The sequence below is a fragment of the Chaetodon trifascialis genome, chromosome 21 (assembly GCF_039877785.1).
Source record: "Chaetodon trifascialis isolate fChaTrf1 chromosome 21, fChaTrf1.hap1, whole genome shotgun sequence".
Classification (NCBI taxonomy): domain Eukaryota; kingdom Metazoa; phylum Chordata; class Actinopteri; order Chaetodontiformes; family Chaetodontidae; genus Chaetodon; species Chaetodon trifascialis.
In genome coordinates this window covers 5,475,085-5,490,962 of record NC_092076.1, presented here as the reverse complement: position 1 = coordinate 5,490,962, position 15,878 = coordinate 5,475,085, and the positions used below count along the sequence as shown (strand labels likewise).

The 15,878-nt window shown below is 44.5% G+C and overlaps 1 protein-coding gene and 1 long non-coding RNA gene across 4 annotated transcripts in view; one reads left to right on the top strand and one right to left on the bottom strand.

The window, feature by feature from the left end:
• Positions 1 to 6,065, bottom strand: part of LOC139349298 (uncharacterized) — an 88,994-nt gene extending 82,929 nt beyond the window's left edge. Inside the window, exon 1 of the long non-coding RNA XR_011603453.1 lies at positions 6,036 to 6,065. This is a non-coding gene — a long non-coding RNA (uncharacterized lncRNA). The remainder of the gene's footprint in view (positions 1 to 6,035) is intronic.
• LOC139349295 (regulator of G-protein signaling 9-like) lies at positions 264 to 14,896 on the top strand. Of its 3 annotated transcripts, XM_070989927.1 has the most exons (19): positions 270 to 444; positions 2,063 to 2,159; positions 3,307 to 3,357; positions 3,523 to 3,629; positions 3,796 to 3,847; positions 4,750 to 4,808; positions 4,886 to 4,962; positions 5,050 to 5,131; positions 6,605 to 6,667; positions 7,471 to 7,500; positions 7,653 to 7,714; positions 8,271 to 8,384; positions 8,480 to 8,595; positions 8,791 to 8,878; positions 9,143 to 9,281; positions 9,389 to 9,471; positions 9,685 to 9,802; positions 11,530 to 11,933; positions 12,192 to 14,896. In XM_070989927.1, the coding sequence occupies exons 1-19, from the start codon at positions 376 to 378 to the stop codon at positions 12,352 to 12,354; spliced, it is 1,974 nt and encodes a 657-aa protein (XP_070846028.1). In that variant the 5' UTR covers positions 270 to 375; the 3' UTR covers positions 12,355 to 14,896. The 3 variants fall into 3 exon arrangements, 2 of the variants coding, with proteins under 2 accessions (XP_070846029.1, XP_070846028.1); XR_011603452.1 differs by lacking the exons at positions 11,530 to 11,933; positions 12,192 to 14,896 and adding an exon at positions 10,226 to 10,296 and having other exon boundaries at positions 9,685 to 10,065; XM_070989928.1 differs by lacking the exons at positions 11,530 to 11,933; positions 12,192 to 14,896 and having other exon boundaries at positions 264 to 444; positions 9,685 to 10,549.
• The last annotated feature ends 982 nt before the right edge of the window (positions 14,897 to 15,878 follow it).

The window sequence follows — 15,878 nt, the reverse complement described above, 5'->3', positions numbered from 1 at the left end:
GGTGATGATCAGTAAACATTTGCTAATATTTGATGAATGAAGTGGGTTTTTTTTTTCATTTCGGACATCTCTTTACAATTTTATGTCATTGGTTAATATTGCGCACTTGCATTGTTATTTATTATTGCATATCCAACGTGTCATAAAACAAATTCAATTGTGACGTCCACTTGAATGAGAAAATTAAGAAAGTAGCCGCATTTTCGCACTGTACAAGCTTCTAATAGAGAATATCCAAATGTTTATGGGGAACACCTGAACGCAGCATCGGTATCGATCATTGCGCTTCACTTCCAGCATCCCCACACGACAGAGGGCTGGCAGGCGACAGTGGCGCTGCATGTGTGGTTGAGACAGTGAAAAGCATCAGACACCATGACCATCAGAAACACCCTCCGGGATCATGGACAGAGGTATCGACCACGGATGGCTTGTCTCAAGAAGGTAGGCTGTCCGTTTCCATCAGACCTGATGATCTCAGCCTTGCTCAAGCATGCAGACATTACCTGCAGACGCACCTATAGACAGGTCACTTATATGAATTCTCTAACGCAATGCTTGGGCTGTAGTGTCTGCTGTGACCTCATAAACCCTTGCTGTATTGGCATGTCCTCTTATAAGATGCGTTAGTCTCTAAAACTAGATATTCTCCACAGGTCCTCAGAGGAATCCTAGTTTCCTGATGCTTTTAGTATAGATGAGATGTTTTAAAGCAATGAAGCTAACAGGTACCACTCGGACTCCATTTGAGGAAATGCAACAAAACAGAAAACAAATATGCCACGTTTCAATTATGCATGCAAATTAATTTTAGTCACCCAATTGATTAGAATTCGGGGACACGGTAAGGTTGCATAAGAACCAAGCATGCAGAAATACATGTCACAGAATGACAGGACTTCAAAACAAATGTCAGCATGGTTTCAGTGCGTCTCTGTCCGTCACACCAAATGTTAGACCGCGTTTTGTTGCAACCTTTTCACAGTGATAAGGTCATGCAGTTTAATAAGCATTAAGCCTGGATCAGTATCAGTGCGTCCATCTACACCACCCAGCCGCTGGAAAGGAGTTAATCCAGGCACTGTGTGTTGGAAAACAACAGCCTGCTCCTTTGGCCAGAGAGGGGCTCGATTCGGCATCTCTCACTCCTGGAGTTTTATTTTTCACTCTGAAATAACTTTTGGCATAAGGATTTTTTTGCAGGAAATAATCAAGGCAGATGCTCTTTCAATTAGCAAAAATATCAGTTGATCCAGCACTGACAATGTCCCGCTCTCTCATGCTCACAGAGACGTCATTTTACAGGACAACTTCGTGTTTTGGTCCATGAAAGCCCACTTTGGTCCGGCTCAGCCTGGGGCTTAGAGCCTCTCCAGGATGACTTCAAAGCACAAAGCCACTTCAAACAGGCCCGGGAGTCAGCTTGCTCTCTGTCACACACACAGACACACACTCACACACACACAAGGCAAATTAATGCACTGCATGATATCTTGCTTTACAGTACACACACCTGAGCTGTCGGATCTGTGGGATCAGATGGTATGATAACTAAGAAACTGCTCGGAGGGCAGTGACTCACTGCAAACCTCCCACACAAGCCAAACAAAAGCCACGAGCTCAGGGCACGAAACACACCCCTCATCTCACCTCCAGCCTGCTTAAATGCTTAAGGTTCATGTAGTTTTCGGGCTACAAAGTGGAATAGTGGCGTTGAGAGAGTTGGCTCATAAATCACCCAGCATTGGTCTGATAGGAAGTATTCATCACAAGCTTTGACAGGGAGCCGTTATGTCCCATGGGGACAGTTTGCTTCATTTAGCTTCCATTTGTCCAAATCTTTCATTTAAAGAGATTAACAGTGAATTATTTTGGAGCAGATTTCATACACAAATCCATCAAAACTGCTTTTTTTACCCACAAATTACAGCGCTGCCCTGATCCCCCCCCCCCCACAACATGCTGTGAAATCAATCTGCTGTTGGCATGGTGACCTCTGCCCCCCGTCACTCAAAATCAGTTGTCGTGGTAACCTCTTTTCACCCCTTATGTGCCCTTGCAGGCGGAGAAGGTGATGCTGGAGATGCAGGATCCCAAAACAGGAGTTAAGTCGCAGCCTCAGAGACTGGTTATCACGACAATACCGCACGCTATCACTGGTAAAGACCACACACACACACACACACACACACACACACACACACACACACACACACACACACACACACACACTAGCACACACTTGATGTTACTCAGCCGCTGGTCGACTGATTGTGCCTGCATAGTCTCGCTGGAGGATACCAGAGCTCCGGGCTCAAACTCGAGAGCTACAGATTTAATCTCCATGACAACCCCCGCGGTCTCGGAGTCAGGGAGAGGGAAAAAGTAGGAGGTGAAGGAGGAGGATGATGATTGAGCGGGCGAGAGGAAAAGAGCAAGTAACAGAGACAGAAACAAGAGGAAAACAAGAGAGACAGCGAGGTGGAGGAGGAGGAGGAGAAAGGAAACTTCGATTTGTACGTCATCTGCAGGCTTTAAATGCAGGCAGGTTAAAACAGCTGAGACTGCTTTGCCTCTCCACTCCTTTCTTCTCCTCTCATCTATTTTATTTTCCTTTCCTATAACCTTCTCTCCTCCTCCTTCCCATCCTCTCCTTTCCTGTCACCTTCTCCCCCCTTCCTTCATGTCCTTTCCCTTTTTTCTTGCTTCTTGACCCCCTTCCTTTCTTCTCCGCGCCTCCTCCTTCCTCTCCTTTTCTTTTTCCTTCTCTCGTCTCCTTTCCTTTCCTTACTTTTCCTCTCCTTTTCTCCTCTTTTCCTGCCCTTCTTTGCCTCTTTTAACCTCTTCTCTTCCTTTCCTTTCCTTTCCTTTCCTTTCCTTTCCTTTCCTTTCCTTTCCCCTAACCTTCCTCCCTCACATCCTTTTCTTTTTTCCTCACCTCTTGTCCCCTTTCCTCTCCTCCATGCTCCTTTCATTTCAGCTCCCTTTCTTTCCTTTCCTTTCCTTTCCTTTCCTTTCCTTTCCTTTCCTTTCCTTTCCTTTCCTTTCCTTTCCTTTCCTTTCTACTGTTCTTGCCTTGCTGTACTTTATCCAGAGACCCCCCCTCTTCTTCTCCTTCTCCTCCTCTCCTCTCTCCTTCCACCCGTCTTCCCACATTAGCTGTAGCTGCTCCCAGGTTACAGACACAGTCAGAGAGGGGTCTGGCATTTAGAGGCACACACCCAGCTACTCTTGTGGTTCTCTGTCAGAAATGCTTTTGTATCTGATGGCATTTTGTCACCTCTGACTTCCATCTTTTCTCCTCAGGTGAAGACATAATTGCGTGGTTAGCGGACAGATTCCAAATAGACACACAAGGTGAGACACGAGGCAGCTGATGCCATTCCTAGAGGGTTTTTTTTTGTTGAAAGTCAAGTTAATGATGATATTATATAAGCTCTTCCTGTATGTTCTTTCAAGCAATTAGCCATAAACCTTCCAACGAAGTCATTGTGTGCTTATCTCTCTGTCTGTTGTCTTCAGAGGCGAGGAATTTTGGCTCTATGCTGGTGGCGCTGGGATACATCTACCCTCTGCAAGACCACAGACGCTTAGTGATCAAACCAGATGCATCCCTCTATCGCTTCCAGGTAAACGGACTGCAAAACCCTCACCAGACCCAAGGAAACTATCTTCTGAAATAGTGTTTCCAGCCAGGAAGATGATATTTTCACGGTGTAGCCTCAAACTGCTCTGGTTTTGTTTTTTCTGAGCAATGATAAGTAAATCAATCAGTTCTGTTTTTGTCCTTTCCAGACACCGTATTTCTGGCCCACACAGCAGTGGCCTGTTGAGGATACAGATTACGGTGAGTAGGGTTGCAAGAAGTCCAGGAATATTCAAGGTGCAAACTTTCCATGGGCATTAACAAGAAAATCTGGGAATTAGTTGGAATAAAATGGAAATATAAATATTTTTTTTTCTTTAGGCTGTATTTACATTTAATGTGCAGATAGAAACAAACTCTGGCATTAAAAAAATAAAGGATTTATGTGAGCTGACTCATTTCACATTTGTCAGATATTACAATATGAAACGTGGTGAGTTAGCTCGCCAGCAAATGAACAAATGGGCAAAGGTGCTTTGAAAACTCACATTTACACCTGGTGCAAAGCGGTGCACGGCGCAGGTTTCTGACGGCAATGTGTAAGTAACAAACGAATAAAGCGTTTGCACCACTGACCTTTGCATCCAGGTTATTCACCGCTTAACCAGCAAAAGTGGAGTTTGACGTGCCACACACTTTACGCCATGCACAACAGATTGGTTAAATAGGGAAGTTTGGGTTTATAGAAAACAACTAATGTGTAAAGGAAATGTTTAAAATAAAGAATGAATGGAAATAGATGAATTAAAGCCCCTCAGTTAGCATGCTCAGTCAGCCCACATGGTAACAGCTAGCTAGCAAGCACTAACAGAAGTGTCAAGTCCAGTAATTAGTTTTTGATTGACAGCCTGTGGTCCATTGGCTCAGTAGCAGAATGCACTGTGCTTGCAGAGGGTTGTAATTTTACTGAATTCCTGTTTAATGGGATGCTGAAAAATTATCTGTAGCTGTGATGGAGAAGCGGTGCATGGCGACAACTCAGTTCAATGCAATTTTCTATGGAAAAATACCAACCCTTTCCTGCCCTGATGGTGACTTGGCTTTTTCAACATGTTATCTCACGTCTCACTCAGTTAAAACTCCTTTCCATTTCATTATCGCAGCAATCTATCTGGCGAAACGAAACATACGCAAGAAAGGAATCCTGGAGCCGCATGAGCAGGTGAGGACGAGACCGAGACACCCATGAGTAATTCATTCTGCTTCGGCGCTTACTTACGTGTCATTTTATGTCCTCAGGAGCAGTATAACCGCCTTCACAAGTGGATGAATCATAAATGGGATTTCATTGTGATGCAAGCGAAAGAGCAGTACAGGTAGGTGTCTGAGAAACGCAAAGACATCGCTCGATTTTCAAGATCAAGGAGGTGTTACGATTCTGTGTGTTTGTGTGTGGTTTTTAGAGCTGCAAAGGAGAGGAAGAAACCAGACCGTGTGGTGTTTGAGTGCCAGGAGAGAGCCTACTGGGTGGTTCACAGACCTCCGGTGAGAACACGCACACACACACACACACACACACACACACACACACACACACACACACACACACACACACACACACACACACACACACACACACACACACACACACACACACACAGATGGTTATCAGACCTGCACTGCACACACAGGATACAGCTTTATGTAGATATGAGTGGATTGCCAGCAGACAGAGAAGTCTGGAAATAAATTGCGCTCCACCTCTATACTTCCCAGGGTACCTAATTATCTCTACCCATGATGCCTCATCACCATTACATGTCCAGTCAGAGGAAAAGGGCACGACTGATTAATATTTCACACTGCGTGGGAGAATGTGGTGCAGTGGTTTGCACCTTGTGTTTGCGGCATCGTGAGTCTGAGTCTCGCCTTGTTTTTGTGGGGCTGGATTATTCAACAGGTTAAATGGGAAACTGCTCCCCAGACCTCCAGGGTCCCAGACAGACCCATGTTCACCATGTGTCATTTGGTTTGTGGTAATTTGATAAAGGCCTCGGTGCAGGTCCTGCTTTATTGCATAATCCTGAGGCCTGGACATTTATTATTTCAGGTGATGTGTTAATGTGTTGCCATATTATCTAAGCGTCTCAAACTAATCGACACACAGGCAACCTGGAGCTAGATAGCATGCTAGCATAGCTGAAGTACTTGCTGCTATTGCAGGCAAAGTATAAATGGGCTCTTTTAAAAGGCACTTAAAGTGAGCAACTTCTGCTGAAGTGCAAGCAGCAAACATTAGCCACCGTAAACTGACCGGTCATACCAGACCAGTGACCGTCATTTGCTGGGATTTTTATCACTGGATCAAATAAAGCAGAATCACCACTTAACATACAGAGTGAAATCATTGTGTGTGTGCGTGCGTGCTAGTAGATCTATCTATATTAACTTTGCAGACAGCGACGCTAGCTGTTTCCCCTCGCTTCAAGTCTTTATGCTAAGCTAGGCTAATAAATGAGGCTCTTTCAGACACGAGAGCGCTATCGATCTTCTCATCTAATTCTCAGCAAGAAAGCGAAGAAGAAACTTGCCTCTTGGTGCTTCAGTCACAGAAAATGTTTACACACAAAGTAACGCACAGATGCTGTTTTTCTTGAAATTGCACTTTTTCCCACTTGGCAGCCACTGACTCATCCTTTCACTCCTAAAAATCAAAGGCAGCTTTCTATCTGAGAGAATTTCATAATCCAGAGACAGACGTATCCTGCATACTGACGAATGCGGTTCCAAGTCTGCTGGAAACAAACAAATCACTTTAATTTGCATTTTTAATGTCGGGCAGTGAATTCACAAAATCTCCTTCTCCACGTGACTGGTGACTGGCCTGTTGTCTCAGATGGCCAGGGAAAAGTGTGACACTCCAGCAGCCTACGATTAGCATTAGAAAACAGCCATCTGCTTTAATGAATTAGTCCTCTTGTAAACACACATTTTTCTGTTGTTGACGTGCGTGTGTAGCCGGGGACAGTGAGCGCCATGGACTATGGGCTGGATCGGCGAATAGATCCGAATGCAGAAGAGGTAACAGGTGAGTCTCTGCGTGACCGGCGTGAACATAATTCCTGTCAATCAGCTTATATTCAATAAGAAGCTTTAATGCATGGATCCAGGTGAAGTGAAGGCTGCTTATCTTCCCTTTCCTTTACCTGTCTGCTGCTTCAAATCATTTGACTTCATCTTCTACTAAAATCAGTCTCTTCTCTCCTCTTCTGCAGGCCTTTCCCGTGGCTCTCTTTCTGTATTCAGACTTTCACACTGGTTATGAACATCTACACACACACACATATAATTCACATGTTTGTACTTGACATAATGCATTCCCTGTTTCCTAACACGAACTTTGACCGTCTTAAACCTGGAACTGATCCGATTTCCAACCTTAAAGAGGAGCTCCACTGATTTTCCACATCAAGATCTGTTTACAGGTCTTGGTGAGCATGAAAAAAGCCCATTGTGGCTTCAGAGGCTGCTGAGTGCCGTCTGACAAATCCTCAAGTGATGTCACTTGAGTCAGGCTGAAGACTACAAGTTTTAAAAATGTTAAAAATCAGGGGGAGTGAGGAAGAAGTGAGCATATCAGACCTCTGCAGCCGCTTCTCATCTCTGTTTAAGGCTAGCAGCTCATAGCTACATTAGCTGCTACTAGCATAACACACCAGGACGTCTTACTGAACTCCAGGTTGAGTTGCATTATGGGTAATGTAGGCACCAAAAGAAGAATGCATGGAAAAGTGACGCCCACAAACAGACAGACACCCACAGCAGATTCTTTGTGATGTGACTTATAATCTGTAATATTACATTCAGTGTGTTTTCTTCCGCAGGTGAAAACACCCGACTACTACGAGAGAATCGTGAGTGAGATTTTATTGTCCACCCTTTCTCAGACTTTCCAACGTTTTTCCTCATCAGAGCAGCAGCTGTGTTAACCGTTAGCAGCGATCCATAGAGACAGGTCTGTCTTCACGTTTATATATAGCTGTTGTCTCTCCTCCGCTTCCTGTAGATGATCTTTACCCAGCAGTCCATCATGAGGCCCAGAGTGAAGTCATCTGTGTCCATTGGCGCGTAAGCTAGTCCACCATATTCCCAGTATATGGATGACATACTGGTCACCTGAGATCGGTTGCATCACATAGTGAACGTCTCAAACACTTGTCTCCACTGACCTGATCAAAGTCATGTGCTGCTGAGTCAGATCTGCTGAGTAAATGTGAGACATTTTCAGCAACTGTAAACATGTGATGAGCCATTTGTAAATTGGATTATTTAGAGTCAGTGAGGCTGTGAAATCCTCAGAAGTGACTGATTTAATGATTGAAAATGGTTAAAATTTTGACATGGAATGTGTCATGAATACAATAAGATGAGAATAAGACAGAAATATGACAGAAATGACAAAATAATATAGTATATAATGGAATAAAACTGTAACATATTAACACAAAATAGTATAATATACTACAGTATAATATAGTGTGAAATATATTAAATGTAAGGTGGAATGTAGTAGTATAGTACAACTTGAGGTGACACTGCATAAGATTCCACTTTGAGTATACTGACGTAACGTGACATAAAAAAATGACTTGGAGGACAGATAATCTAAATTCTGCTCTTGCAGATTGGTGAAGTACTGCGCCACCTACAGCGGCCACGATCCCTTCCTCTCCAAGTGTCTTCCCAGCAACCCCTGGCTGACCGATGACGTCACGTACTGGACCTTGAACATGCCCAAGTGAGTCAGCTGAGGTCGATGCAGGTTCAGCCGAATGTTTAAACTTAAAATGGCTCGTTCATTTCCATGACCTTCCTCCTGCGTGTGTGCAACAGTGTGGAAATCCCGACTAAAATGCGCGTGGAGAGGTGGACGTTCAGCTTCGGAGAGCTGCTGTCAGACCCTCGAGGACGAAATGACTTCAGGCTCTTCCTCAAGAAAGAATTCAGCGGTACGGTGGTCATCTCAATTAGACGTGGGCAAAGACATTAAATGGAACAGCACCGATTAAAGTGTTATTGTTAAAAACTTCCTGCATTGTAGATTCATATTTGGTCACACAAATTTAACGTTTCATGCATTAAAGGGGCCGATAACAGGGAGCTAACTGCACTTTCTGTTCTATTATTTTCTGTTCTATTCGCAGGAGAGAACTTGGCATTCTGGGAGGGTTGTGAAGATCTGAAGTGGGGCACTTCTGCGACGATGAGAGAGAAAGCAGAGCAGATATACAAGTAACGTCTTGATTTGTTCTCTGTGCGCAGAATATTTGAGTCCTCTCTGGTGAACGCTGATGGCAGCAGAGGTCGGAGCAGAATCAGCTGATTAGTTAATTAACCGAACGACAGAAAATCGATGAATTTTTGAGCAAAGCTGGTGGAAAAATGCCAGAAAACATTCTCCGACTCCAATACTTCCCTCAGAAGAAGAGAGCAGCATGAAAAGGTGTTAGAGTTAATGTACTTAGTCACATTCTACCACTGATCTCCTGATCTCAGGACTTTCCTGGCGCGTGGTGCACCTCGCTGGATCAACATCGATGGAAAGACGATGGAAGTCACAGTGAAAGGCCTGCAGCACCCACACAGATACGTGCTGGACGCAGCCCAAACTCACATCTACATGCTCATGAAGAAGGTCAGTGAACGCACCATGAAAACACAACATGCCGCTGGTGTCAGAATTCCCACACGCCTGCGCTCGGCATCACCAGCCTTCATGCTGAGTTTGTGTACGTTTTGCAGGACTCATACGGCCGGTACATGAAATCTCCAGTGTTTAAGGAGACGTTGAAGAAGGCCATCTCTCCCGAGGAGCACAAGTTCAGGTCGGTGGCAGCTTCTAATTCAGACATTTTTGCCTGAGGTGTGATATTGGTCTGAAAAACCGAAGCTTGTTTTTTTCATGTGTCCGGTTGATATTAGTCTCTGTGGCTTCCTGAAACTACCACATCCATCACTCTCCAAAAGGTAATTTTCACCCCGTCTTCCCCTCCCCTCTCTCCTCATGGTTTCTCTATCCTTCCTCTCTTTCCTCCCAGTGATGCCCAGTTGGAGCAGAATGCAAAGAACAGACGTCCCAGTCTCAGCCCCATCGTCCTCCGGCAGCTGGAGGAAGAGCAGAAGGCCAAGATGGCCGCCAGTGTTGACATCACACAGGTCATGAGCAAACTCAGCAAGCAGGGCAAGGAGGCGCCTCCTCCTCCTCGTCCTGCTGAGAAATGAACAAAAACAGGAGTTTTACCTTCTGATTTGTCAGGATTAGGATTTTCTCACTTAATTTATTGGATTATTTTAGAGGAATCATTCAAGGAGAAGCTTTTTATTTCTTAATGATCCTGTTACAGTTTAAAGCCAATTTAGTTTCAGTTAAAAGCTGCTATAATCTATATTTTTATAATAATGTGGACCAAACGTTTAATGTGAAAGGGGTCGCTCGTAGTGAAGAGCCCAGTGCAGTTTCCCTAAACTCTACAGAGCTTTATAGCGTCTTTCAGCTCATTGTTTAGGTTTTACAGCTTTACTATTTTAGTTCACTCTCACTGCAGAGTTAGCGATGAGCTGGATCATTTAACACCAAAGAGCCAGATATTTCCCCAGCAAGCTGGTGGAGACCAAAAGTGGAGCAAAAAGGAGAGTGAATAGTGTACTGCCCCCAAGTGGCCAAAAACTGAACATCCTCAGACGTAATAACATGCTAATGTCAAAGAAGCTATTTTCAGTGTGACGTTCATTGGAAGAAGTTGGTGATTGTTTCACCTCTCATGGTATTTGGCCTCTGCACATATTTTGGTTTTACGTGCCGCCGAGACGTTTGCCGTGTTTTTGCGAATGTCTCAGTGACACACATCTCAAAACCTGGACCAGTAGATCCCCCATGACAGGTGATTTTTGAACAAAGCCCTTAAAAAAAAATACTAATTTACGCACACAAGTCGTGTTCAGAAGCGACTGCAGGCGTTAATACCAGCGGCCATGTTGGGACGTCTGTTACCATCTGTCACATTTCTGTCCATACGAGCTGTTTCTGTCATGTTGTTTCTTGTAACACGTGTTGAACCGTCCGTCTTCAGACTGTAGATGTGTCGCTGTTCATACTCGACTGTGTTTCTTTGTCACCAGTCATGAGATAATAAAACACCCACAAACCACCTCATGTTTACCTGTTTGTTTGTCATTCATTCTGTTTTCATGCGGTTTGGTTGTCATCTGTCATCTGGACTGTCCTCCTGCTGTCGGCCTGTTTGAACTGATCGATCATGATTCTGTCCTGATTATTGGCAATAACACTGAAGAAAGTGAGGCCCAGAGACGGTTTCTATCTTTCTTTCTCCCATACTTCTTTCTTTCTATCTTTCTTTTCATTTTTTTTTTACTTTTTAGAGATACGTGTTTCTTAGAGAACAACAATGCTACAAACATATGATGATCTTGTAAAATATGATAGATTAAAGTAGCCAACCGTGGCAGCAAAGTTAATCAGAAAACATCAGATATAGAAGTAAAACACTGACATGGAGCATTTTAACTTTTCATACTTTGAGTTACTGATATATTTAAATACTTTTACTTAAGTAAGGTTTTGACTGCTGGACTTTTCCTTGTAGTGGAATATGTTTCACAGTGTGGTATTAGTACTTAAATACTTCTTCCACTGCTGGTGATTGTGAGCAGCTGTGATACTGAGACTTCAGGCCTGTAACATGAGTCAATATTAAGATTTACAGCAGCTCTTATGACACATAATGCACGTGATGTCTTTTGTTGATTATTATGCATGGAGGGAACCGTCTGGTGAAAGTTTCCCACAATGCACGACATGTTTTTGGAGTGAAGGCTTCTCTTGCTGACCTCTGACCTGTGAATGTTGCCCTTTGACCTCACAGCTGTGCCGCTTCACCACTCCTGTCCCCCACCTCGCCGTCTACTCTGGCATCTCTGACTTCCCCTCTGCCAACACCTCGCCCTCTCTCCCTTTCCTGGCTCAAACCCCTGCCTGTCCGTCCCCCATCAGCGTGGCCTTGGACAGCACCTCCACCTCTGAGCGCAGAGTGGAGGCCGGTGAAGGAGAGGCCGAGGGGAACCCTGCGGCTCGGGCCCCGGGAAGTGGAAATGTGTCCAAGTCTCGCATGGCCCTGTCCCTGCGTCGTCTGCTGAAGCGTGGCTGCACCCCCTCCACCATGTTCGCCAGCTTGTCTCCAAAATGCCACTCAGCTGCCGGGACGAGTAGCCGCATCCAGCCTATTAGCCCGGATCAGCCCAGTCAGGCTCCACCCAGACGGATCGCCAAGTAAGCCACACATACACAAGTGCATGCAAGAAGGAGGAAGAAGGAGGCCGCACAGATATTTCAATGAAGTAGCAGTACTACAGTGTAGAACTACTCTGAACTGCTCATTTAATGTGAACGTAAACATCCTCATGTTGAAGCTGAAAATCATTACTTTGACCTCGTTTTTACATTTCAAATCCAAAACTCAGATATGTGTCACCTTCCTGAGTATGGCCATTGGACATGTCTCATTAAGTCCTCTCTGCAACCCTGCAGTTTTTTCCAGATTAAAGTGGATATTCCTCCAGAGTGCCGCATCTACCCCATCGAGTCTGAGGACGAGGAGGAGGAGAACAGGGCTGCCTCTCGAGGAGGAGTGGGAGCCAAAGAGATCATCTGCCCCTGGGAGAGCCTCACTCCACACAACGGGACGAGCTAAAAGGCGGCATTTACGCAGGTATAAAAAGGTTTTTCAGTCTGTGTCTGTCTGAGCAGGCAGGTTTTTCCCAACTCTGACAGAGATAAAAGATCTCATACGGAGCAACGAAGGGGTAAAATCTTTATCAACTCGGTGTAAATGTGGCCATGTTCTCACCACCAGGCCACAAACCACAACATTATTACCAAACAGCATCAGGACTGGCTCACAACAGTCACTCTGGGACACTCTGGAGTTAGTCTGCAGGAGACTGAGCAATTTAGCGCGTCCACGTTTCTTAAAGGAAGCTTATGTTTTGAGTGTCAAACACAGACTGCCTGTAGGCCTGAAAGGACCCTGTCTCACGTCTGCTGCAGCTTAATCCTCTTCTGCACTGTCCCCCCCTCCTGCTTTCAAAACGATCACAGTTTCTCCAAAAAATGGCTCAACATGCAGCTTTTTTTCCAGCTGTTTGACGCAGGATCTTAGAAATGCTGAGTCCTAATTCCTCCAACACCTCCCCTGTTTTACTACTCAGTCAGTTTTCTTAAAATTTTGTTCATTTCAAGCCTCACAGCCAGGGATATTTTGCCGTGTTTGATACTCAAAACCTGGGCTTTAGCCGGAGTATTCCTTCAAGTGCAGCCTTAGTGACACCGACCCTTACTGATGTGAGCACCAGCTGAGCCAGCTGTTATTGTTGGATGTTTAGTTTTGCGAGGCCGTACTCCAGCAGAGGACAACAGGGTGCACGGACATCCGAGAGCATTCGAAACTCGAGCTGTAGCTTTCACATTCAAACCTCATCCTGTACTTATGAACCAACAGTAACCCAACAGCAGCCTTATCCGCCTTCACACACCTGAAGTATTTTGTGGGGGTTTTTTGGCCTCAGACGTTTCTACAAAGCAGGCATATGCGCAGACATCTTTTGACAAGCGGGGCCACACGATAAGAAAAACTAAAAATCATATACAAATATATGAACTTAAGTATTTTGCTAAGGAGCATAAAAAAAAAAAAAAAAGTTTACATCCAATAGAGCGATAAACCAAAGCAGACAGACATGTTTGGACTCTGCCTGTGCACATGCCTGCTGAAAATATAGATAATGTATTTATATATTTGTTGATTAATGATCAGTTTTCTGAAGTTGAGAAGTGTTCTTGTGCTGCTAAATAGACTTAGATTCCTGATTCCCCTGATTTACTTACCTCTGACACACATTATGACTGAATAGGTGCAGTTCAGGGAGAGCACATGTCTCATGCAACAGCCAGCCCCGTCTCCTAGAAATGAAATTACTTTCAGGTTTTACTAAATTGTTTTCAGAATGACGCTGTGTTGACGGCGTGATTGCTGCCTGGATTGTGTTCAGAGAAAACCTTTTTCTGAGTGAATCATTTATGCACCACGCTGGGGCCGCATGGAGGTGGTCGAGGTAGATAGTTGATGTACAGTGTGCAGAGCTGTGACTCCAGAAGCCACACCTCGAGTCCAGACCCCCGTGTGCGGCAGCAAAAGCACTTTGGTTTGGCAAAGATTGCGATATTAATAAAAAATCTTATGTGTCAACTCACTGCTGAAGTTTTCTGTATTAAAACAAACCATAATCTCTCCCAAACTGCAACCAAGTGCTGCCAGTGCCTAAACATAACCATAAAACTCATGCCAAAGTGTGTAATAAGACCTGCCAATCTATTAGATGAGAGCGTGTCAGGGTCACGTTTTTCCTCGTCGGACTGTGAAAAGCAGACGTGTAAGATGGCGAAGTACCAGCAGGGGGCGATAATGACAGAAGCGTAGGTCAATGTTCACTGATGCATTCATTTTAAGCCAAATAATGATTTTTTTCCTGAACCTAACAAGCAGTTTTCTCAGGAAGCTTTATTTTGAAAGTCTGACAGGACGTTTGATATTTATTATTGCTAACTTCACTGCAGAATGAGGTCCTCTTGGAGAGGCAAACGTGACACTGACACGGTGGACCGGGTTTGGAGGGGATGGGGTATTGCAAGATTGTCTATTTTGGCAGAAAACGAATGAAACACGTTGAACATTTTACTGATACGTTCAACGTCAATATTTATGCATCTTGCCGGGAAACATTTCCTCATCATGTTAGCAGAAAACAAAATTCGTCCAGCACTTTGTCCCCCTCAGAACGTCTTTGCTGTTGCACATCAGTTGTATATAAACATCATTTCTGGGAGACGGGGCTGCAGCAGCTTGTGTACATGTTGCTTTTATTGCTGATCCACTCCTGGCAGACGAGCACCCTTCAGGACTGGAGAGTCACAGTAATGAGGGTCAGCGAATCGTTTCTAGCCACTGCTGTTTGTAGCGGCTGTCTGCTGAACACCGCCCTGAGCGAGGTGTTGATATTTGTGTCACGCGTCTCTCCATTGGGGGTTTAGTGGGGGGCAGTATAATGTGAATTAACTGTCAGAATGTACTCTCTTTACCATGTTTACAGATGCAAGAATGTGAAAAATGCCTTCAGTTTGTTGTGTTTGATTTGTACATTCCATGGCTTGTGTCAAGTGCCTCAATAAATGACTGTCTTAACAAAAGATTCGCCTTCTGAATGAGATGCTGTGTCCTTAAAAAGGTCAGTTCACCTGCACTACAAATCACATTACACTCAAAGCAGCACAATATGGATATTAAACACAGTTGGTTTTGTTGATCTGTGGATGCACATTATTCCCCCACAATGCAACACAGAAGTGAAACAGAGGAGCTGCTCAGACCTGGAGCAAATCGAACTAAATTGTGGGTGGTGGTGAAACAGCTCCAAAAAAAATCTTGGGAAGCAAAAAAAAGTGTTAAATATTGAGAAAAACATGTTTCATTGCCAGTCAGTTAGTACACTGCGGTGAAGTATTTTGTTATTATTTATATTGTGTTATTTTTGTTGCTTGTTACACCGCCTTCTGCGATTTCTAAACTTTCCATCCATCCGTCCATCTTCTGCTCATCTGGGGTCGGGTCACGGCGGCAGCAGCCTAAGCAATTATTCCAGACCTCCCTTTTCCCAGCTATGTCTCCAGCTCCTCCTGGGGATTATGATGCGTTCGCTGCCCAGGTGAAACACACAATCTCCCCAGTGAGTTCCACCCCTCCTCCCAGGTAGAAAACCTCCAAAGGAAGGCACCCAGGAGGCATCCTAATCAGATACCCGAACCACCTCAGCTGCCCCCATTTGGTGCACCGTCTCTAAGGCTGAGCCCAGCCCCCCATGGAGGAAACTCACTTCTGTAACCTTTTCACACTAAAACCAAGCACTGTTGCAAGCTTATTCATGAGTACACTTGTTTTTGTCACTTTTCTTTTGGTGGACTGCCCATTTAAATTATATCCCACTGAGATTTTCTTAATGTGCCTTAATAAGTGGTGATGACTGTGCTTAACCACTAGGTGGCGACATAGCAATGATAATGGGAACAAGGCTTCATTGATGTAGCACAAGCAGGTGGATGGCAGACAAAGCTCCAGGTGCATTAGTTCAATGAAACTAGAAATATTAATAGAAACAGCCTGTG

Excerpts from the sequence above, each read along its gene's own strand:
- LOC139349295 (XM_070989927.1), top strand. The coding sequence starts at position 376 with ATGACCATCAGAAACACCCTCCGGGATCATGGACAGAGGTATCGACCA. Across the intron at positions 3,358-3,522 it reads ATTCCAAATAGACACACAAG|AGGCGAGGAATTTTGGCTCT; the intron begins GTGAGACACGAG and ends TGTTGTCTTCAG. Across the intron at positions 6,668-7,470 it reads TAGATCCGAATGCAGAAGAG|GTGAAAACACCCGACTACTA; the intron begins GTAACAGGTGAG and ends TTTCTTCCGCAG.